We start from the raw sequence: 22,913 nt of genomic DNA on the forward strand, positions 1-22,913 counted from the left end.
CTGCATTTATCAAACTAAAGGATTGAGACTGAGATTTTCAGTGGTCCAAATGATATTTCAAGAAGTTGAAATTGAAGAAATAAAGTAACAATTACTTGCTAAATATTAAGAAAATCATTTTAGAGAGTCATTAGCCAAATCTCTCCTGTATTGTGGGATTTTAATAATAGCACAGCAACACAGTCTTGGCCGGTCAACATATACTAAACTTCAAAGTCTAAGCTACGACTCTGCTGCATTACTTCCATACATCTTGTAGTTCAGTAGATGGATTTTCAACTCAGTCCAATTAACTGAAATAATTTAAATTAATAAAAGAAACGGTCATAGAATGAAACTAAAAAGGAAATTGTTGCCTACCCAATAAGCATCTATTCATGACATGCAGTGCTGTAGTCATATGCTCTGCATACTCCTGCCAGCTAGTGTTGAGCTCGGACATTATGCAAGTTGTTTTTCGTCAAAGACGTCTTTCGAGTCACAAGGTATATAGGGACTCCTCCCTTCATTGACAATGAGCATTGATCATATTAGATTGCTTTTCGCATATCGGGTGAGAGGACATAGTTTGGTTCACAAGTGTATTGCAAAGAAAGATGCTTAATCAATAAAAGGAAGAGATCTATAATCAGAGCCACATGCTTCTCAGGAGGGTGGGTGCACATAGCACTATACGCTACAAACACATGCTTCAAAGTAACATTTTCCGTTTGTAACGTGTTGCTATCGATACACCTGCTTAAAATAAACTATAAAGCAGTATTGTCCTATATATGGGGGCTAGCATTTGGATGACACAGGTGTCTGAAATAAGGTCCTCAAGATCGTCTTGTTTATCACTGCTTGTTGTCTGGTGAGGATATTCGCAGAGCAGTATTCTGGAAACGTGTGGGGTTGACCAAGTGGGGGCTGCTTTACACATATCAGCAAGGGGGAATGTTCCCTAGGAAGGCCACAGTCGCTGCCTTCTACCAAGAAGACTGTGGCCTTGGTGTATACCAGTCGGACTGCATCTATCTGGTAATGTCTGCTGTAGATATGGAGTGAGTCTTTGTGGAGGCTATAAAAAGCTTGTCTGCTTTGAAAAAGTTCTTAGCCCTTGTAATAGGGAGAAAAATGATGTCAACTCTGAGATGCATTGGGAGGGAGGCACAAAAGACAAGATGGTGAGGGCACTAATAGTTAGAACGGAAGTTGTCAAACAGAAGGGAGAAACAGACTGAGGACAAGTGGAGTCTGGAGGAACGCACTGGGGCGGAGACCGGAAGGAGGAAGAATCAGTGAGGAAGAGTGGCGGTGCGCAGAAGAATGTTTTTGTGGACTAAATCACGAGTTAATCAAGCTGTTCCAGTGTGGTCTTGTTTGTAGACCTGTCACAGTCCGGCCAGTGTAATACAGGAGAGTATATTTAACATCTAAAGTGTGCTGAACTCTCTGCTACTGAGTCTGGTTGAGGGAAGAGGACAAAGCGTTCTACTGTCTGGTTAAAGTAGAAGAGTGCACCGCCTTAGGGAAGTAGAAATGGTTTATTACCTGAAATCGTAGTTCTTCCCCAGGGAAATCTCCATTGAAATCATAAGCACTGAATAGTTCTGCCCAGATGCGAGGATCCCGGAGCAGTTCTTTCAAAGTCACATCTACTTTCCCTTGCTTAAGAAAGGTCAGGAAAAATGTGACTGACAAAAAAAAAGTCAGCCTTAAAAACAGCCTAAATTGCCAATCCTATTGAAATACTTTAAAAGGAAAAAAGGGTAATATACGCAAGTCACTTCAGTCAAATTAAAAGTGACCCTTTAAAAATGTCCTTCACAAACGCTTTTTACTTCTTTTTAAAGTAAGATAAGGAGTAATACATGTAGCCTGCATCATTAAAACAATGCAAACAGGATACTGCACCTCTAAGGGCCTCTTGACCTCCAGTGTCATCAGGTCCTTTAGGTGTCAGTTTACTCAGTTCTTTTTCTGGTCACTGCTGACAGAATTCTGGAGCAGAGATCTGCCTTAAAGGTTTTTTCCTCAACAATTTTAATCCCAGGATTCTTAAATTAAAGATGATTCACTTGACGTCCTTAAGGACTATTTTTTTTTTAGATATTTTCCTGACAGCAAATATAACAAATTGTTCACGAAATGCAATCTCTTTTTGCTGACTGCCCAAAATGCACCAGAAAAAAGGCAAGACAGATCGACAGACGATCTGTATCTTGTGTTTGCCAGATTCTTATGACTACAAAATCCTCTTCAGGCACACTTTGAGGGAGAGAGAGAAGATTATCCTCCATGACCAGGGGGAGCACCGCAGAAGACAAGATTCCTCTGCTGGAGAGACTTCAGAAGGGAGAGCAGTGTCTGTTCCTCCCTCCAGTGCCCATATGTCACAGGAAGGACTCCCACAAAGGGAGATCAAATAAGAGAAGATCTAGTAAAAAACATTCCTATTCGATGTTGAGGACACAGACATCGGGAAGAGATACAGCACCTACTTGTTCACCATCAAGGGCTGAATCTACGTAGAAAGAGCACGGTCAACGTACATAGACACCATACGACGTAGAGGACCTTGATGTCACGGCATCATTCAATCTCACTGACCAAGACAGTGCAGTGGCTTTCGCAGATGAAGGCGCACAAACTTAATTCAGAGTTTGAGTCGAAGTACTCCTGAGCCTATTCACCATCCATGCCGACCTCTCCAGAGATCATTCGAGATTCGCCAGCACCACCTCATGCTCCAACGGATTCCACTGTCCTCCACAGCACTCCCCCTTCAAACATCACAATCAGCAATTCCAGAAGTACCTTCACTTCCAAGGCCGCCAGGCAACCTTTTACAGCCACCAGCCCCTGTACCAGTGGCACCTGCACCAAGGCAACCTAGATCACACTCCTGTCACACCAGTCCTTGCATCTATAGGTCAAGATCCAATTGTCATCATCGTCCAAAGTCTCTCAGACTCACACTCAAGACGGAGAAGATGCTTTACACCTGGGTTAAGATCCTCACAATCTGGTCATTCAGAATCTTCTTCTGGACTGTATTTGTCTACCTTAACAGAATCTCCCCCACCGAGATTATCTCCTATCCTAGCGCTAACAAATTGAATAATGATTTACCAATCACTACTAAATCCAGATTGATAATTTTTGACAGCTCGTTGAAGGTCCGGGGCAAGACCACTACTTTGGTTGCAGACCTCTTAGAACCAGAGATGGAACTTTTTTTTGACTGGCTGCTGTTATGGCTGCTATGTCATGCCTACAAAAAAACTACAACAAATACAGCCCGCCTGATCAAGATCCATCTTTTCTCCATACTGATCTAATGCCAGACTCAGTCATTGTTTCGACAGCTCCGAAACATCATGCCACTGCTCCATCCTCTACAGTACCCTCCTGATAAGGAAACCAAGAAATTGGATTCAGTGGGCAGAAAGGTATGAGGAACCTCTGCAGTTTCCATGAAAGCGGCTAGTTCAACTGCTCTCCTAGGGCGCTATGATAGATCTTTTTGGGACTCTTCAAAGTTCATCGAAGATCTTTCTAAACACGGGCTTCAGGATTTCCAGGATATCTTTAACAAAGGAATGATGGTGTCAAACCAAATTATCAGTGCTGCAGGCGATTCCTCAACTATAGCGGTACATGGTTGTCATGCACTAGCGCTTCGGCGTATTTGGCTGAGACTCATAGGTTTGAAAGCAGAAGCCCAACTCTGGATTCTAAACCCGCCCTTTTCAGGTTAACACTTACCTCCCTTTAGCTATCATTCTGACAATCAGATTTCTAGAATGAAGTGTGAGCTCGACACTCTCAAAGCTTTCAGATTAGTGAAAAGAAGTGACTATAGAAGACATACCTGTAGGTCTTAAGACTGCTACTACTTCCACCAGAGGGTTCAGACCCTTCACTGGACTACTGGACAACAGCAACCACAATCATCTCAGCCACAGAGAAATCATCAACAGACAGTCAGTCAAGAGGCTCAGGAGGAGAGTAATCATCTGCCCAGGTCTCTAAGACCACTGGGGGGCAATCAATGAGGTATCTAGGCCCCCTCCCGACTTGCCTACTCCGGTAGGGGGAGGTACAATATTTTATCTTCAAGAGTGGCAAAATATAATCATTGACAAAAGGGTTCTGAACATTTCAGAGCACGGTTCCTCTTTCAGATTTACAAGTCCTCCACTGTCCATTCCACCGAAGAAAACACTTCTTTACCACTGGGAAGAATTGCATCAAGAAGTCTCCATCCTGTTGAAACAAGCAGTGGAAAAGGTGACCTTTTGTCAGAAAGAATTGGGTTTGTATTCTTGTTACTTACTGGTGAAATAGAAAGGTCAAAAAAAAAAGTACAGACCCCATTTTAGACCTCACGAAAGCAAACATGTGGATTCTTAAAGGAGAATTCAGAATGTCAGCAAATCTACCCCAACTTTATCAGGGAGACTGGCTATGCTAAACAGACCTACAAGATGCCTTTTTGCACATCCCTGTAGCCAGGAAACATCAGAAATTCCTGAGGATCACTGTGGGAAGAGACCATAGGAAAAGAAAATCTTAGTCTTTCAAAACCTAAATGACTGGCTCATCAAGGCTCCTTCTTCTCTTCAGGATTCAATAGTAACATGCATCTTCCTTGTCTCAAATACACACCTCTACGTGCAGCCTCTCCAACAATGCCTAGAAGACCAATGGGAAAACAACAATTAAAAATGCTGAACAATGTCAAACACTCACCCCTAGTATAGAGATGTGGGTCTAAATCCATTGTTCTTCTGCTCACCTTGCCATTATTGTTGGGGCCCACCCATATACAAACCAGTCTTGACCCTGGCTCCTTATGGGAACAGTGCAGCTCGAACTGCAAGGCCAGGTCCTCTCTAGACCAGAAACAAGCATCCTAGGACCGGTTTTGAGGTATCACCCCTCATTAGCCAGGTATGCTTGACTCAAGCGGCACGTAGAGCATGGGATCCAAGTGTGGGCATACCCATTCCACTTAGGACGACGAATGCAAAAAGAACAATTAATGGACCGGATGCTGAACAATGTCAAACAGTCATCCCCAGTACAGAGATCTGGGCCTAAATCCATTGTTTTTTTGCTCACTATTTCAGTTTGAACCCAGCCATATGCAAATCAGTCTTGACCCTGCTCCTCGTGGGAACAGATCAGCCCTTACTGCCAGGCCAGGTTCTCCCTGGACCGGAAACAGAACCTGGCTTGGCAGTTTGGGCTACACTGTTCCCATGGGGAGCAGGGTCAAGACTAATTTGCATTTGGCTGTATCCAAAGTGGGGTGGTGTGGTGAGAAATAAAACAACGGATTAAACCCAGATCTGTGGTAGGGACGGAATGTTAGATTCAATGAGTGGGAAAGGTATGCTCAGACGTGGGTCCTCTGCTCACCGTGCCACTGGATTCAAGCTAGCCTGGCTAATGAGGGGTGATACCCCAAACCCATGATGCTTTTTTCCGGTCCAGGGAGTACCTGGCTTGGCAGTTCGGGCTGGACTATTCCCATGGGGAGCCGGGTCAAGACCGATTACATACGGCTGGGTCCAAACTGAGGTCGCATGGGGAGCAGAAAAACATTGGATTAAACCCAGATCTCTGACTGGAGGGTGAATGTTTGATTTGTTCAGCATTCCGTCCATCTCTTCTTTTTGCTTTTAGAAGACCAAAAGGATCAGCTCTCGGGCAGATGGGAAGACAGAGTGATAACCACTCATGTGGAACAATCTCTCAAATATTGCTGCAGCTCAAAAAATTACTCAGAAGAATGAATTTTCACCAAACCTTTCCGACCCACACCATAGTGAAAGATGCCTCCCAAGGAGGTTGGGGTACTCAAGCCCATCTTCAGATAAAAGGTACATGGTCTCAGACGGAACAGTCTTACCACATCAACCTGCTAGAGCGAAGGGCAGGTCATCTAGCCTTGAAGGCTTTTCTCCAGTCATTCAAGACCAACTCTCTCTCCTTGTTCAGAAAGACAATACAACAACCATGCACTATCTGAACTAACAGGGAGGAACAAGATCCAGACCAATGTTTTCCAGAAGCACAAAATCTGGAAATAGCTTTTACCCAGAGATTTCAAAATTGCAGCAGTCCTTCTTTGGGAAAACAGAATGCTCAAGCAGGCATTCTCAGCAGAATCCTTCAGACAATCATGAATGGGGACTAAACTACGCTGTACTTTATGTAATCTTTTAATATTGGGGATTTCCTGAAAGAGATCTTTATACAGAAGGAGAAAACAATAAAATTCCTAAGCTTCGCCTTAAGGTTCTACCAACCAGGTAACTGCGGAATGCCCTATGGATTGACTGATAAGGCAAATTTATTACGTCTTTCCTCCAATTCCCCTACTGCTAACCGTAATCATCAAGTTCTCACACTCAAAGGGCAGAATGATTCTTGTTGCTCCGGAGTGGCCCCCACAGTTGTGGTTTACAGACCTCCTCCATCTCAGAATGTCCACACAGGGGGATGCTGTGCAGACCAGATCTTCAGAAGGAGGCCATATTAAACATTCCAACCATCCCTCTCTGAATCTGGCTGCATGGCTCCTAAACTCATATATTAGGGTCACCTTAATCTTCCTCAGCAATGCATAGATGGTTCTAAGAAAAGCCTAAAGGCCACCCGTTAGAAATTCCTATTCCTACAAGTGGAAGAGATTCTGCATCTCGTGTTCTCTGAACAATTTCAATCCTTTAACCTATCAGGAAGAGACTGTTCTTCCATAACTTCTGTATCTCACTAAAGCGAAATTGCTATTCACAATCAGAACGCATCTCACACCAATTACAGCTCATCAGAAATGTCCTTCACAAATCCCTTTTTTCAGAATGCCTGTCGTCAAAGAGATTCTGGAAGGCATTAAGAAAATATATTCTACCCTCCAGAGACCTTCTCCATGGGAGTTAAAAACTTGTCCTCTTGCTTTATGGCTCTTCCCTTTTGAAACCATTCATAAGGCTTTTCTCCAAAACCTATCCTGGAAGGCTTCCTTTTCAGTGGCTCTTATTTCAGCTTGCAGTTAGCGCGATATAGACTGTCTGTTCACATAAACTTTACAGGACCCATCATACATTCCTCCCTTAAGTAGTCTTGGATTTCCACGTCAATCAGGCTATCACTTTACCTACATTCTTTCAGATCCCTTCTCCTGCAGAAAGATCTCTGCATACTCTTGGTGTTAAGAGGGTTTGTCTAGATAGGACAAAATCAAAAAAAAAAAAATCAAAGCATCTCTGTTAACTGTGGTCCTATGTAGACATGATATGCCTGCAAGTTTTAAACAATCCTTGTCTAGATGGATTGTCTCCTGCATAATTCTTGGTTATCAATAAGCAAACAAAACCCTATCTGGTAGATCTACAGCCTGCGCCACCAAAGGCAATTCAATAAGATTGCAACCTTAGCAAAGGCTATATTGCCAAAGTCTGTCACACATTTTCCTGGTCTTTTCAAAGTAAGACAAAGTAGACGTGACTTTCAAAGAATTGCTACAGGGTCCCTGCAAATGGGAGGGGCTATTCAGTGCTTATTATCATCAATGGAAATCCCCTAAGAGAGAACTTATGGTTAGTTCTTCCGGGGCAAAGTCTCAACAGACTTCGGAGGCAGTTTTGTGGCGATTTAGGCAGTAGGGCGATAGATGAAGATGCATTTTTGTCTCACTTCCAGTTCCTCCTGAAGGTGCTAAAGGCATGGTTACTCCAAGTCATCAGAACTTTCCAAAGGGGGCGTCCTTGGCATCCATGCTTTAGACAATAATGGCTTGGGCACCAAGAAGTCTTCAGATCATAAAGTCTTGGGCTTTGGTCCTTCCTGCCCGGTGCTAGAGGGCTGAGTCTTTGTCAAAGGGCTTGACGTCATACCTGCTGAAGGCCTGTGCTCAGTCTGGACTCGGTGCCAATATTTTCATTTTATGTCCCAAGGGTGTGGAAGAACCAGGGGTGGTTGTCGTGCACCCAGTCAGAGCCGGAGGAAAAGAAGTACTCTAGGGCTAGGTGACAGTTGGTGGAGAGGAACGCCAGAGAGGTCAACCGCTTCACTTTTCTCACCATTGAGGAAAGGCTGGTCCCCAAAGATGTCACTGGTGTCATCTGAAACCAGTCTCTGCATCCTGTGGTGGGCCCACCAAATACCAGTCAGTATCTAAGGGTTTCTTTTGAATAGTAGGTGAGCCAGGCTGTACAGGCAGTGTTGCTGTGATCAAGAGACAGGCAAAGATTACACACCAGGTAGTGGTCGTTTCAGGGAACTTTGCGTGACACGGAGGACAGTTTTGAAAGGGCTCCCTTCTATTACCCTGAGAACATTCTCCACCAGAAAGACATCAAACTGTCAAAGAGGAGCAAAAGGCCCTGAGAAGGGCCAAAAGTCGTGCAGGACTCAATGTGGGTTGGTCTAGAGTAGATATTGGTTGGAATAAAGGAAACAAAGGTAATTTATTTGAGGTATTGGAAATGAAAAATAGACCGGTTGTACTTCAAAGGAATTATAGAAACACATTGAACTTGTAGCCTCGACCGTGCACATCCAACATACGAACCAGATGGTAATGGGGGTAAACAATCACTTCAAAGGAATTATAGACACACATTGAATTTGTAGCCTTGACCGTGCACATACAACATACGAACCAGATGGTAATGGGGGCACACAATCATGTGTATTTCCAGCAACACATGCTACAAACAATAAGTTCCAGTATTACATTGAAAAACGGAAAACATAGGAAAATACCAGTTGTCAGAACATACGCAAACGTTCAAAGCAGTAGGGACATTTAAATATACAGATGGATGCATGTAGTACATAACTGCAAAGCAACCAGTTCCACAACAGACCATGCATTATTCGTGGGGGAGTGAAGTAAGTCAATAGATCTAGGAGCAGAAATAATGGCAGAACTGAAAATGCCCCATATGGTAGATGATTGCAGTACATCATGAAAAAAAACAACATTAATAGATCCGATTTTTTCAATGGCTCAAATCTCGATTTTTTTTTTTTAATCTGTGGAAAAGCAAGACAACTCAGTCAACTTGGGGGACTTCCTGAGTCACCAGGATGGTGGGAGTACAAAGTCTTGGATGGCAGCACAAATGCCGGCATTGACAGATACTGTGTGAAATTCATGAGGCCTTTTACATTATGTTGAGTCAGAGTGCAACTCTACACAGTAGGTGAAAGCTCATTGTGACATGCCTCATTAACGTTGAAAGTTAAAATTATTTTAAAAATACTTATTTGGTTCCGATATGTTCAGAAAAAGTACTGGTAGCCCCATTGAAAAGGAACAAAGAAGGGAAAATGAAAGGCGTAATGGGGGGGGGGGGGGGCTGGTCGCCAGTAGATAGTTATAGGTAGGACTGTGTTTCCATAGGAAATCCGCAACATTCTATTTGGAATAACTTTGGCGCCGGTTGACAAATCCTCGCAAAATTTTCAAAATAGGTGGGGCGCTCCGCTCCTACCCTGAAAGTCTCGGGGTGATTCGTCAAGCGGGGGCCGAGAAAAAAGGGGGGTCCCAAAACGCGTTTTCCCCATGCATTTTTCCATGGGACCTTTAGTCGAACGTACAGCCCGAACGGCTGAACAGAATTACTTGAAATTTGGCAGAGAGGTAGTCCTCAGGTCAGGGAAGTGCCTTTTGCAGGTCTGGTGTCAATCTGTTCAGTAGTTCCTGAGAAAATAGCATTTAAAAGCATATAAATATCTATAAGCGCGCACCGTGCGCGCACCCTAACGTGCTTGAGCGTAATTCTGATTGGTGGTTACATGTTAGTCAACGTTCGAATCGGTCGAAATCAGGAAGTGTCGGCCGCCATTTTGTTTGTTTTCAGTGCGAGAGTGAAAAAGGAAGGTGGTGAACGTGAAAAGGGTAGAGGGTTCCTGACCCCCTAGCCTTTGTCAGGGGGTCCCTGAAGGACCTCGAAGGCCGAAAACATTTTTTTTAAAAAAATCGCGGGGGTGCGCGCACGGTGAAAAACTAAAAAAAACTAAAAAAAGGTTTCACACACGTTATAGTTAGGAATTAGCATTTAAAAAACCTTGCAAATTCACTTAAAAAACCATAGGTTTCACACGTTATAGTTAGGTGGATATTTCACTCGTAAAAAACCAATGAAATTCCCCCGTTATAGTTAGTTCAGATAATTATAACTCGCGCGACCGCCACTCTATCACAAGGATGATGTCATCAGTGATGTCATGAGTGATGCCACTGACCATGTCATGAGTGATGTAATATGTGACGTCATGAGCAGTGGAATGCGGGCGCGCGAGTTATAGTTATCTGAACTAACTATAACGGGAGAATTTCATTGTTTTTTTACGAGTGAAATATCCACCTAACTATAACATGTGTGAAACCTATGGTTTTTTAAGTGAATTTGCAAGGTTTTTTAAATGCTAATTCCTAACTATAACGTGTGTGACACCTATGGTTTTTTCAGTGAATATATATATATATATATATATATATTACCTACTGGCGGTCGCCAGTAGGTAGTTATAGTTAGGACCCCTTTTCCATAGGAAAACCGCAACATTCTATTTGGAATAACTTTGGCGCCGGTCGACGAATCCTCGCGAATTTTTCAAAATAGGTGGGGCGCTACGCTACGCTCCTACCCTGAAAGTCTCGGGGGGATTCGTCAAGCGGGGGCTGAGATAAAAGGGGGTCCCAAAACGCGTTTTTCCCATGCATTTTTCCATAGGACCTTTAGACAGGGCTACAGCCCGAACGGCTGAACAGAATTACTAGAAATTTGGCAGAGAGGTAGTCCTCAGGTCAAGGAAGTGCCTTTTGTAGGTTTGGTGTAAATCTGTTCAGTAGATTTTGAGAAAATAGCCTTTAAATCAATATATATATCTGAGCCAGCTTACGGTACGCTTACCGTAAGCTTACCGTACGCGTACGGTGGCGTGCGCGAGCGCGATTCTGATTGGCTCTTAGATCTTAGTAAACATTCGAATCGGCCGAAACCAGGAAGCGGCGGCCGCCATTTTCTCTCTTGCACTGAGAGTTAGGTTGTTAAATAAAACCAATAAACATGTAAAGGGGCTGTTTAGACAGCTCACACACACATAGCCATGTTGAGGGAGTCCCCAAAGACCCCCCAAGGCCAAAAATTGAATTTTTATTTTTTCGCTAATTTCGCCGATTACGCTTACCGTACGCGTAAGGTAAAAAATGTAATAAACAAAAACACTATCCATACTCTCCCCACCCCCTGTGCTTTTGGTGGCTGCAGGCCACCAAATGTGCAGCGCTTTTTAGCGTTGTGAAAAACCACAATATTTTAAACAAAAAAAAAAAAAGAAAAAATTATCCACACTCTCTCCACCCCGTGTGCAAATGGTGCCCAAAGGGCACCATTTGTGCATGGCTTATAAAAAATAAGAAAAATTAAAATATTACCTTTCAAAACGAAGTGCATCATATGTCCTCCATGTGCGCACGGTGCGCGAAGCGCATCGTGCGTACATGGCCCATCTAGCGTAACGTGGGCACGCGGTGCGCGTAGCGCACCGCGTGCCCAACCTGCGTGCACGGCACTAACTGCGTAAAGTGGGCGCGCGGTGCGCGAAGCGCACCGCGTGCTTACTGTGCGCGAAGCGCACCGTGCGCGCACGGAACGAACTGCGTTAAGTGGGCGCGCACGCAACGAATGGCGTAAAGTAACTTAGCATTTAAAAAACCGTACAAATTCACTGAAAAAACCATAGGTTTCACACACGTTATAGTTAGGAATTAGCATTTAAAAAACCTTGCAAATTCACTGAAAAAACCATAGGTTTCACACATGTTATAGTTAGCGGAAATTTTACTGATAAAAAACCAGTGAAATTCCCCCGTTATAGTTAGTGCAGGCAACTATAACTCACGCGACCGCAATCTTCTGCTGATGACATATGTGTCTTTATGAAAAAAATATATTTGTAATATATGTATAGCTAAAAATGTATGGAAGAAGACATGGGCAAATAAGTGTCTAAATACAGTATTAGCATCAGCAGAGGATTGCGGTCGCGTGAGTTATAGTTGCCTGCACTAACTATAACGGGGGAATTTCACTGGTTTTTTCTCAGTAAAATTTCCGCTAACTATAACATGTGTGAAACCTATGGTTTTTTCAGTGAATTTGCAAGGTTTTTTAAATGCTAATTCCTAACTATAACGTGTGTGAAACCTATGGTTTTTTCAGTGAATATATATATATATATATACACACATACATACATACAAACAACAAACAAGTTACTTACCTTCGGTAACGCTTTTTCTGGTGGATACAATATCTGCCTGTGGATTCCTCACCTTTCGAATACCCCTTGCACCAGCATTCCGCAGGAAAATTCTTTCCTAGCTCTCCCACGTCGACGAGGACGTCACAATGGACAGGCTTCGCTCGCGGCACCGTATGACGTCACTTGAGCCACAAAAGGACCTCGTCGGCGTGCTGACGTCAGTTCCACCCATGTTTTCCGTGCCACCGAGGCAAACGGGCGGACCGACATTTCAAATATACACATAGCATATCAAATATATACATATATGTAAAATCATCATTGCATAATCAATACACTTTTTTTGGGGGGGGGTCGAAACAGGTGGACAACGGGGAGGCGGGTGGGAGCGTGAGGAAACCACAGGCAGATATTGTATCCACCAGAAAAAGCGATACCGAAGGTAAGTAACTTGTTTTTCTGATGGATACTTCTGCCTGTGGATTCCTCACTTTCAAATAGATTCCCAAAGCTGTACCTCTCCCGGAGGAGGGTGTCCACCTGACTAGACCAAAAACTCCTGCAAAACAGAGCGAGCAAAATGGCCATCCCTCCTAACCTCAGAGTCCAAGCAGTAATGCTTTGCAAAGGTGTGGAGGGAGGCCCAAGTTGCTGCCTTGCAGATATCAAGAACAGGAACACCTCTAGCCAAAGAAGAAGAAGTAGACTTAGCTCTGGTGGAATGAGCTCTGATACCTTCAGGCGGTTCCTTCTTGGCTAGGGCGTAGCAAATCTTGACGCACAAGATAATCCACCTGGAAAGCGTCCTCTTGTGCACTGCCTTGCCTTTCATTTTCCCAACGTAGCCCACGAAGAGCTTATCGTCCAGCCTCAGATCTCTAGTCCGATCCAAATAAAAGCGGACAGCCCTCTTAGGGTCCAACCGATGCAGTCTCTCTTCCTCCTTGGAAGGGTTAGGATATAAGGTGGGTAAAGTAATGGATTGTCCCATATGAAAAGGGGTAACCACCTTGGGAAGGAAAGCAGCCCTGGTCCTTAGAACCAACTTATCCGCGTGAATGGTCAGGAAAGAAAGTTTCGAACTAAGAGCTTGAAGCTCACTTACCCTCCTAGCCGAGGTAATGGCAATCAAGAAAACAGTTTTAAAAGAAAGAAGCCTCAACGGGTGTAGGAGAGTAGGGTCTGCTTTCTATGTTCACCCCCACTTTTTGCTTTTGCTTTACTGGTTTTCGACTTAGATGTGGCTGTGGGCCTGCTAATCAGACCCACAGCCCTGCTGTTCTCTCTCTAAATTGACACTATGTACTTTAGGTGCATAACCCATTTGGATAGGATCACCTTATTGGCCCCTGTACAGTGTACCTTAGGTACCCAGGGCATAGGTGTATCCTAGGCCTACCAGGGGCTGCAGCATGTATTATGCCACCCCTGGCTTGGCCTTCCATTATGACACAACTGGCTGATCACTCAGCTGGGGCAAGGTCGTTTAATCACTCCTTGCTTAGGTGTAGCATTCCTATACCTATCTTACATATAGACACATGTGTACCTATCAGCCACTCCTATGGCAGGCCTTAACAATCCTGGAGGCAGAGTGCTTGGTAACATGTGAGATGGTGCTCTAGCATGAGCTGAGCCTGTCTGCAGCTTTCGGAACCATGTCCTTATAGCTGTTCTATGATATAGCCTACCATATACTCTTAGAGTGCCTTATAATCTTAAACGGTTATGGTAACTATGGTTTGGCTTTATCAAAACATGTCGTGTAAGGTGTCTAACACTCGGGAATAATACCCCCATGCCATTTCTGGACATGAGAATATTATTCCCCCCTTCTAGAGGGAAAGACATGTTAAAATCATACTTCAACTGTTAGCCTCTGACCAAAGCCTCAGCATCACAAAATGGATGCTGCTGCCACGACACAAGTCTGACCTCCTGCAGCTGGGAGTGATCCCAGCCAGGGAGGCCTGGACAATAGGTTTCCTGCTTGGGGAGGTGCTAGCACCTCCCCAGACAGCCTTTAGTGTATTGGGGCAGGGTGGGCTGAAAGGAATGAGACATGCCTGGGGCACACAAGGTGTTCCTTGCATAGTCCAGTTCAAACCGGCGCTGGGGCACTCCAGCCCCAGCTCTGGCGCGAAACTGGACAAAGGGAAGTGGGTGTAACCACCCCCTCCCAGGTCCCACCCATAAGGCGTGACCTAGCAGGCAACCCATCCCCCCATATTAGTATAAGAGTGGTAGCTGGGCCCCAGGAGATTAGATTATCCTGAACCTGCAACTTGAACAGAAACTCTGGACCTTCGACGAAAGAAGAAGACTGAAGAATCTCCCTTGTGGCCAAGGAGTGGCTACCCTGTGCAAACAGGCACCATCAAGAGACTACCCCTTTGCTTTGCTGAAGTTCTACGAGGGAACGACTGCAGAGCCTGACCAGAGCCTTGACTTCCAGACTTCTCCAACCCTGATCCACATCCACAGCCGAGCTGAGATCCGTGGAGGCGACGAGAGACGTGGGACCGGCTACCTGGGAAAAGTGGCGAGTATCTTCCAGCGCAGCTTCTGAGGTACCCTCGAAGTTGTGCACCGGGGATTGAGAAGCCCCAACCCCAAGCACCATCTGCACCGATGATCAACCCCCCACACTCCACGAGTCCTGCTTGGGGCCCTTCTGCATTTTCCTGCTTGCCGCGTCTGTCCGGTTGCTTGCCCGTTGGCTAGCGGCCTTTGTGACGACACACCATGAAATCTTCACTGCTGGTTTGGCTCCTCCAGACTGGCTCCCGCGTCTTTGCAAAAGAGATGCACCCCAGACCTTCCTGGTCTGCACCAGAAACAAGTCCTCCGTTCTTCGCGGGTTCCGCTTGCCAAGGCTTGGTGAGTCCTAGTTCGACTTCGACGCCGCCAACAGCAAGAGCCTTCGTGGGACAGCTCGCCTCCTGGTCCTGGTCGTCCTCGACGTCTCCTGGTACCCGTGGCTGCAACGACAAGCTTCACCCTTCACCTGCAATCTTCACGACATCGCCTGGTTCCTTCCTGGTTCCACGTGGTCACTGGCTAGTGACCTTGACTCTGTCCCTTCTGCTTGCAGGTACCCTTCCTTCTTGATCCCGGCCTTGGGATCCACCGGACACTCTGCACTGACTGCCTGTCAGCAACTTTCCTTCAGGCATCCATAGAAGTCCACGACGAAACCCGACGCAAGTTCACACCTATGCACCCGTAGCCTGTGGGCTAGGTAACTTGGGTACTTCGGTGCTCACAGGGGTAGTGACTATCCTAGGGTCTAGTTTCCGAGTCTCGACTTCCTAGTTGCTTCAGAAGTGTCCTAAAACTGTTTATTTCAGAACTGTACTATTTCTATCGACTATACGCATTACGCGTGAGTGTTTCCACTCTGCACCTGAATCCCGTGGGCCTCCCACTTCCTAACTGTTGGTAGTGTAGTGTAGCCCCAGCGATTCCCTAGGCCTAGGCCTATTCTATTTCCGTGACAGTGGTCCTTATACCACTTCTTTAGTATATGGTTTGCGTGGCCCCTAGGGCCTAACTGTATTACTTACCTGTGTGACTTAATGTATGCTTGAATAAGACTGTGTTGTACTTACCTCTAATCTCATAAAGAGTGCTGAGGGTTTGACTAGAATAAATACACTTTATTTTATATATATATCTGTTGTGGTGTCCTTTCATTTGGTATTCAAGGGATTATATATGGTATCACAGATGGCTTCACATGCCATTCAGAGTTTAGCCTAAGACTGCTCTTGTCCATGCTACCACTAGGATAGCTGGTCTATAAGGTTGACTTTACAACCAATACCATAAGGGTTGTTTGGACTGATATAAGGTGTACACTAGAACTAGTGACATCATACATCAGGCCAACTTCTCACAACGGGCAAGAGTGAAGAGGCTCAAACGGAGAACCCATTAAAAAAGTAAGTACGAGATTCAAATCCCACTGAGGCATAATGAAAGGTGTGGGAGGAAACTTATTTGTAAGGCCCTAATGAACCTCATGACAATGGGGGACTTAAATAAAGACGGCTGGTCCGGCAAACATAAAAAGGCCGACAAAACCGATAAATAGCCCGTAACAGTGGCTACAGCACAACCTTGCTGTGCTGAAGAAAGAGAAAACTCCCAAATATTAGACAAGCGGGCCTTCAAAGGGTCAATGTCTCTCTCTCCGCACCACTTAATAAATCTGGGCCATCTGGAAGAGTAAACAGATTTAGTGGAGTGTCGCCTGGATGATTAAATAACGTCCACTATTTCTGGCGGCAGAGAAAGAGAAAGAACTCAGGTTGCCTCATTCAATCTCCAGGCATAAAGGTACAAGCTCTGGAGGTGGGGGTGTAGAACCTGCCCCAGCGACTGCGAGAGGAGGTCTGCCCTGAGAGGGAGATGGAACGGAGTGTACAACGAGAGGTGAAGTAGGTCTGTGTACCACACCCTTCTTGGCCAATCCGGGGCGATCAATATAACTTTGGCCCGTTCTTGGCGAATCTTCCTCAGAACCCGAGGACTCAAGGGTTTGGGAGGAAACTCGTAAAGGAGTTGTGAGCTCCAATCTATCTGAAACGCATCCCCCAAAGCTCCTTGCATCGGATACTAGAGACTGCAGAATGACGGGCAGTGCGCGTTCTCGTGAGTGGCAAACCGGTCCAACCGAAGAGATCCCCACTTCTGAAAGATACGATGGACCACCTCCGGATAAAGCTGCCACTTGTGATCAGCCGAGTAACGCTGACTGAGACTGTCCGCACGAACATACAGCACACCGGCCAGATAATTTGCAAACACATAAATCCGTTGGCCCTGAGCCCTGGACTAGAGACGCAGAGCCTCTCGACGGAGACGATACGACCCTACACCTCCCTGTTTGTTGATGTACCACATTGCGGTAGTGTTGTCCGTCAGGACTTGAACCGACTGACTGCGAAGGGAAGGGAGAAAAACCTTCAGTGCTAAACGAATCGCACGCAATTCCAGATGGTTGATGTGAAGCAACCTTTCCTCTGGAGACCAAAAACCTTTGATCTCCAGATCCCCCAGATGAGCACCCCACCCTAGAGTGGAGGCATCCGTGATCACTGTGGCCACCGGCAGAGGAGGCTGAAAAGGCTTTCTTTGAGACAGGTTGCCCTGCACACTCCACCAAGATAACTCCGCTGCAGCTTCTCTGGAGACTCTGATATTCTCCCCGAGATCTCCGTTGTGCTGATACCACTGCCTGCGGAGGCACCACTGGAGTGCCTTCATGTGCCAGCGTGCATGGTTGACCAACAGAATGCAGGAAGCAAACAGACCGAGCAGGCGAAGAACCTTCAGGACTGGAACAACCGCTCCATCGTAAAATAAAGGAATCATTTCCTGTATGCCGAGAATCCTGAGGAGGCGGGTATGCTCGACACACAGAAGTGTCCAGTATTGCCCCTATGAACAGGCTGCGCTGAGAAGGCAACAGGTGAGTTTTGGGTACATTTATCGAAAAACCCAATTTGAACAACAGATGAGTTGTCACTTGCAAGTGGCGCGAAACCAACTCTGGAGTCTCCGCTTTCAACAGCCAGTCGTCCAAGTAGGGGAAAACAGGAATCCCTGACCTTCTGAGATGAGCTGCAACCACCGCCATCACCTTTGTAAAGACTCGAGGAGCGGAAGTAAGACCGAACGGAAAAAACGCAAACTGGTAATGTTGTGATCCCACCGTGAACCGGAGATACTTCCGATGCGACTTCAGGATGGGAAGATGAAAATACGCATCCTGCAGATCGATGGACACCATCCAGTCTTCCTGTTGCAGCGCAAGAAGAACCTGAGCCAAGGTCAACATTTTGAACTTTTCCTGCCTGAGGTAAAGGTTCAAAATCATGAGGTCCAAGATTGGTCTCAAGCGACCATCCGTTTTGGGGATCAGGAAATATCGGGAGTAGTAACCCTGACCTCTTTTCCTGCTCCGGAACTACCTCTATCGCACTTTTTTGAAGCAATGTACGTACCTCAAGTGGTCTTCTGAACACCCACCCTGGCGAGGAGGGTAAGGAGGAGGAAACTCCAAAAAGAGGAGGGCGTACCCACTCTCTACAAGATTCAAGACCCAACGATCTGATGTGATCAGTCTCCAATTTTGTAGAAAGTGGGACACCCGACCTCGAACCGGACCAACATGTTCTAAGATGGGGAATCTAGAACTGCTTTCCTGTTGTACCAACGGTGGCGGGAGGGGAGGTAGAGGAAGAGGAGGAGGACTGCTGTCGATTTGCACCTCTGAGGCCTCTCTTATTCTTCCCTCTGTATGATTTGTACAAGGGATTCTGCTGTTGTTGGCTCTGCTGAGATAGCGGACGGCCACGAAAGGAAGCAGATCTCCCAAAGCCACGATATCTTTTGTAACCATAACCTCTAGACTGCACCTGGAGTCCAGGAGATCTCGCAGTAGCTCTACTGTCTTTAAACCATTCCAAGGCTGAGTCTGACTTCGCACCAAAGAGCTTTGACCCATCAAAGGACAGATCCAGCAAAGTCGCCTGAACATCAGCCGAAAAACCAGAAGACCTGAGCCATGCCTGTCTCCTTGTAGCCACAGAAGACCCCATCACACGAGCCACGGAGTCAGCAGTGTCCATGCCTGACTGAATCACTTGACGTGCTGCAGCCTGCGAATCCGAAAGGACTTTCAAGAAGTTGGCACGATCCTCCTCAGGCAACTTTGGAGCCAATTGTACAACAGAGTCCATCAATGCATGAATGAATCTTCCAAGAAGGCAAGTTGCATTAGTGGACTTTAGAGTCATACTTGCAGGAGAGAACACCTTTTTCGCAGCTTGCTCCATCTTTTTCGAATCCCTATCACCCAAAATTGTAGGGAAAGCACCAGAAGACTGCTTTGAACAAGAAGTTTGTACAACTAAACTCTCTGGTGTCGGATGTGATGACAAAAAATAATGGATCACCTGGGGCAGGCCTGTACCGTCTTGAGATGGAACGAGATACAGCCGGAGCAGATACAGGCTTCTGCCACACTTCCAGAATCGGATCTGTTAAGGCATCTGTAAAAGGAAGCAATGGCTGAGAAGTTGATGATGAAGTATTTAAAACTTCAGTTAGTATGTTGGACTTTATCTCTGCAGAGGGAAGTTTAAGGCCCAATAAATCAGCCGCCTTCCTTATAACCACATGGTAAGGTGCAATGTCCTGTACAACATATCCACTTGCAGAAGGCAGGTTATACTCCGGGGAAGTATCTAGGCCACTAGCTTAATGAAGGCCTTCAAACTCATCCAAAGAGTCCACAATTTCTCCTACCTCCTGATGTTGTAAATACTCCTCCTCCTCAAGCAATCTCTGTGCCTCTCTCCTGGAGCATTGTTTAGGCAACGGCGTCGGTGGAGTCACACACGGCCCTGGAGAAGACATCAACGGCGTTGATGGAGGAGCCTCGACGTCTATCAAACTCGAGGTGGAGCCGACTCAGCAGCTGAAGGAGTTCGGGGAGCCGGAGTGGAGGATCTTGGTGCCGGGAAATGCCAAGCCGGAGTCGACGGCAAAAATGGCATGAAAGGAGCCTGGGGATAGAACTGAGGAACACCCAGGTTGAAAGCCAAAGGACCCACGGGGCCTGAAGGCACGCCAGATGGAGTTGAGGCTCTGGCAAACAAGCCAAACATCACATTAAGAAAATACGAAGAATCAGCCCCAGGAGCAGGAAAAGGAGGATATGGATCCGTACATTCCTGAAGATGAGTCACCCGAGGTCGCACTGGAGCCTGCAGAGCCAGGGACGGCACCCGCACAGGTGAAGTCACACGGTCTGGAGAGGACTCACCAGGCACCGGTGACGTCGCTGGAGCCGATTAATCTTAATGTTGCGAAGAAGCATCTGAAGCCGGCGGCGACGCAGCCGGAGATGGTACTGGCGTCGCCTGAGGAGAAGGAGTTGGAGAGAGAAAGTCCTTCCTCCGAGGTCGCTCAGCCGGAGTCTGCGACCTCGATCTCGACACCCTGGCCTTCAAAGAATGATGACGAGAGTTATGTCTTCGCTTGGATTTTTTGTGCTTTGTGAGAAGATGAAAACTTCGCCCTCTTCCTACCTCTGTTCTCCTTCTTGGCTTTGGCCATAAACAACTTGGCTTCACGTTCTTTAATCGCCTTCGGATTCATTTTCCTGCAGCTTCTGCATTCCTCTACGTCGTGGTCCGAAAATAAGCACCAAAGGCAGTCATCATGTGGGTCCGTAATAGACATATGCCCGCCACACTCTCAGCAGGGTTTAAATCCGGTCTTCCTGGAAGTAGCCATTCTGAAACAAATGAGAGATACAACGTTTTCCTCAATGAAAATGGAGAGCCCTAGAAAAACCGTTAAGCGTCGACGGGGCGGAAAAAGGGAACGGACGTCAGCACGCCGACAAGGTCCTTTTGTGGCTCCGGAGACGTTATAGGGTGCTACAAGCAGAGCCTGTCCATTATGAGGCCCTCGTCGACGTGGGAGAGCTAGGAAAGAATTTTCCTGCGGAATACTGGCGCTGGGGTTATTAGGAAGGTGAGGAATCCACAGGCAGAAGTATCCATCAGAAACATACACACATATCTACCCTTAGAGGATGGTGGTTAACAAAATACATGCATATGCTCCAACATATATAAGATATAATGTAGTAAACTACCATCAATATAGGAACATTACATCATGAGAAGGAAAAAACACCTCTAATAGAAGAGGGTTACCTTAATGAAATAGATGACGTAGAACTGCCTGCCACACTGTTGCTTCGCTAAAAGTTGCCACATCCAGGCAATAATGCAGCGTTAAAGTATGAGCACTCTTTCATGTAGCGGCAAGGCAAATCTTGTCCAGTGGTACACCAGCAAAAAGAGCAGTAATAGAGGAAACTGCTCTCATAGAATGTGCCTTGGCTTTGATCGTAATCTGTTTACCCGCCTTAGTATGACAGAGCTGAATATCAGCAGCGACACATCGTGTAACAGTTCTTTTGATGACAGCAGAACCCAGCTGTAATATGGTGCTCCCGCTAGCCCTGAACTCCAACATATACTCCAGCATTTGTGCAGCGGTCGACAGTCTAGAAGAGGAGCAACCCCCTCCAATGACGTCAGACGCCGACGGGGGAAGAAGGACGAAAGTCGGAAGGCAGAGTGGAGGTCGGAGGAAGGGAAGAGGACGCAGAGACGGCGAGTGACGGGACTGGACCCGAGAACAGGGAGCAGTGCGTCGACATCGGAGGAGACTGTGGCGGAGGCTTGTTACCTAAGAGCACAAAGCCGGAAGTATCTCGACGTCCCAGGGGAGCACAAGACGCACAATACCCCTTGCTGCGGTCATGGAGGACCGTGGCTCCAGGCAAGTGCCCTGGTTGCAATATTTCAGGAGGCTAACAGGAAAGGGGGCGGATGGGGGGAGAGCAAGCACGGGTAAAGGAATGGGGGGGGGAGGACACCCGATATATAAACTCTCACACCCTTTCCCTTCACCCTGGTGGTGTAGCGCATGCTGGTGACGGTAGCACTGGAAAAGCACTTAAGCCCATAATACTTAACTAGTCATTTTTGTTCTGTTCTTTTCCCTCATTTTCCCTGGGACAACTGGAATATTCCCTACACCTGAGAGAGCCCGGAAGAAGGGGAACCTGATGTGAAGGCTTTCCACTGGATCCAAGAAGAGAATCTCTCTATGTGGTCCCCTTTGCATACTCCCAAGTAGGATAACATCCAGGCCTTCGTTTAGAGTTTAATTCTTTTGGTGTCCTTTCTGACATTAATTTACTTCATTGGACTATTAAAATTCCGTTAGGCCTGAAACGCCTTATACCCTTGACCTGAAGTTGCCTAGCGTTTTTCTTTCTTGGGACTTCTGGGTACTGCCTCACTTCCCTCTCCGGTCTACACAGTACAACACCAGCCAAAGACGTCCATAAGATACTAGCAGTTGATCTGTTCTGCGCAGCTGCTTTATTCGTTGCAAATAAAACTCGAGGCACTGTTTGACATCCAGAGTGGAGAGATTTCTCTGCTGGTGAAGGATGCGTGGGAAATAAAGTGCGCCGAATAACAGGCTCATTAAGGTGAAACTGAGATGGGAACTTTGGTATGAACTTAGGGTTTGTTCTCAGCATAACAGTCCTCTGTGAAGCGCCAATAAGGCTCTTTTATAGTGAAGGCTTGAATTTCACTTACTCCCCTTGCACAAGTAAGCACTAGAATTAATGCCACTTTCCATGTGAGAAACTTGAGCTCAATTTTGCGAATTGTCTCAAAAAGTTGCTTCATTAATTGAGACAGGACTACATTAAGGCTCCACTCTGGCAGAGGAGGCAGAATGGGGGGAAGTCCTGAACAATCCTTTCATGAACTGCTTGATGATGCGAGAAGAGCAGAGGGAAGAAGCGTTGGACGTGCGTCTGTATCGGTAGAGGGCCGCGAGGTGGACACTTACTGACGCATACGCCAAAACTGAATTTTCCAGACATAAGAGATAAAGCAAGATTTGTTCTGGAGATGAGAAAAGAGGATAAATGTCATTCTGAAGGCACCAAGAACAAAAACTTTTCCATTTGTCTGTACGTTTTAGTAGTAGACTCAGCTTTAGCTCTGGATAAAATATCCCTA

At 46.2% G+C, this 22,913-nt stretch overlaps 1 protein-coding gene across 2 annotated transcripts in view; it reads right to left on the reverse strand.

Moving 5' to 3' along the window:
• Positions 1-4,153: 4,153 nt before the first annotated feature.
• The window catches only part of LOC146856561 (gametocyte-specific factor 1-like), a 622,279-nt gene continuing 603,519 nt past the window's right edge, over positions 4,154-22,913 (reverse strand). For both annotated transcript variants that reach the window (XM_085650745.1, XM_085650744.1), the window contains one exon: positions 4,154-4,251. In XM_085650745.1, coding sequence (XP_085506871.1) covers positions 4,236-4,251 — 16 coding nt within the window. In that variant the 3' untranslated portion in view covers positions 4,154-4,235. The remainder of the gene's footprint in view (positions 4,252-22,913) is intronic.

This window comes from Triturus cristatus, chromosome 4_1, assembly GCF_964204655.1.
Source record: "Triturus cristatus chromosome 4_1, aTriCri1.1, whole genome shotgun sequence".
NCBI lineage: Eukaryota > Metazoa > Chordata > Amphibia > Caudata > Salamandridae > Triturus > Triturus cristatus.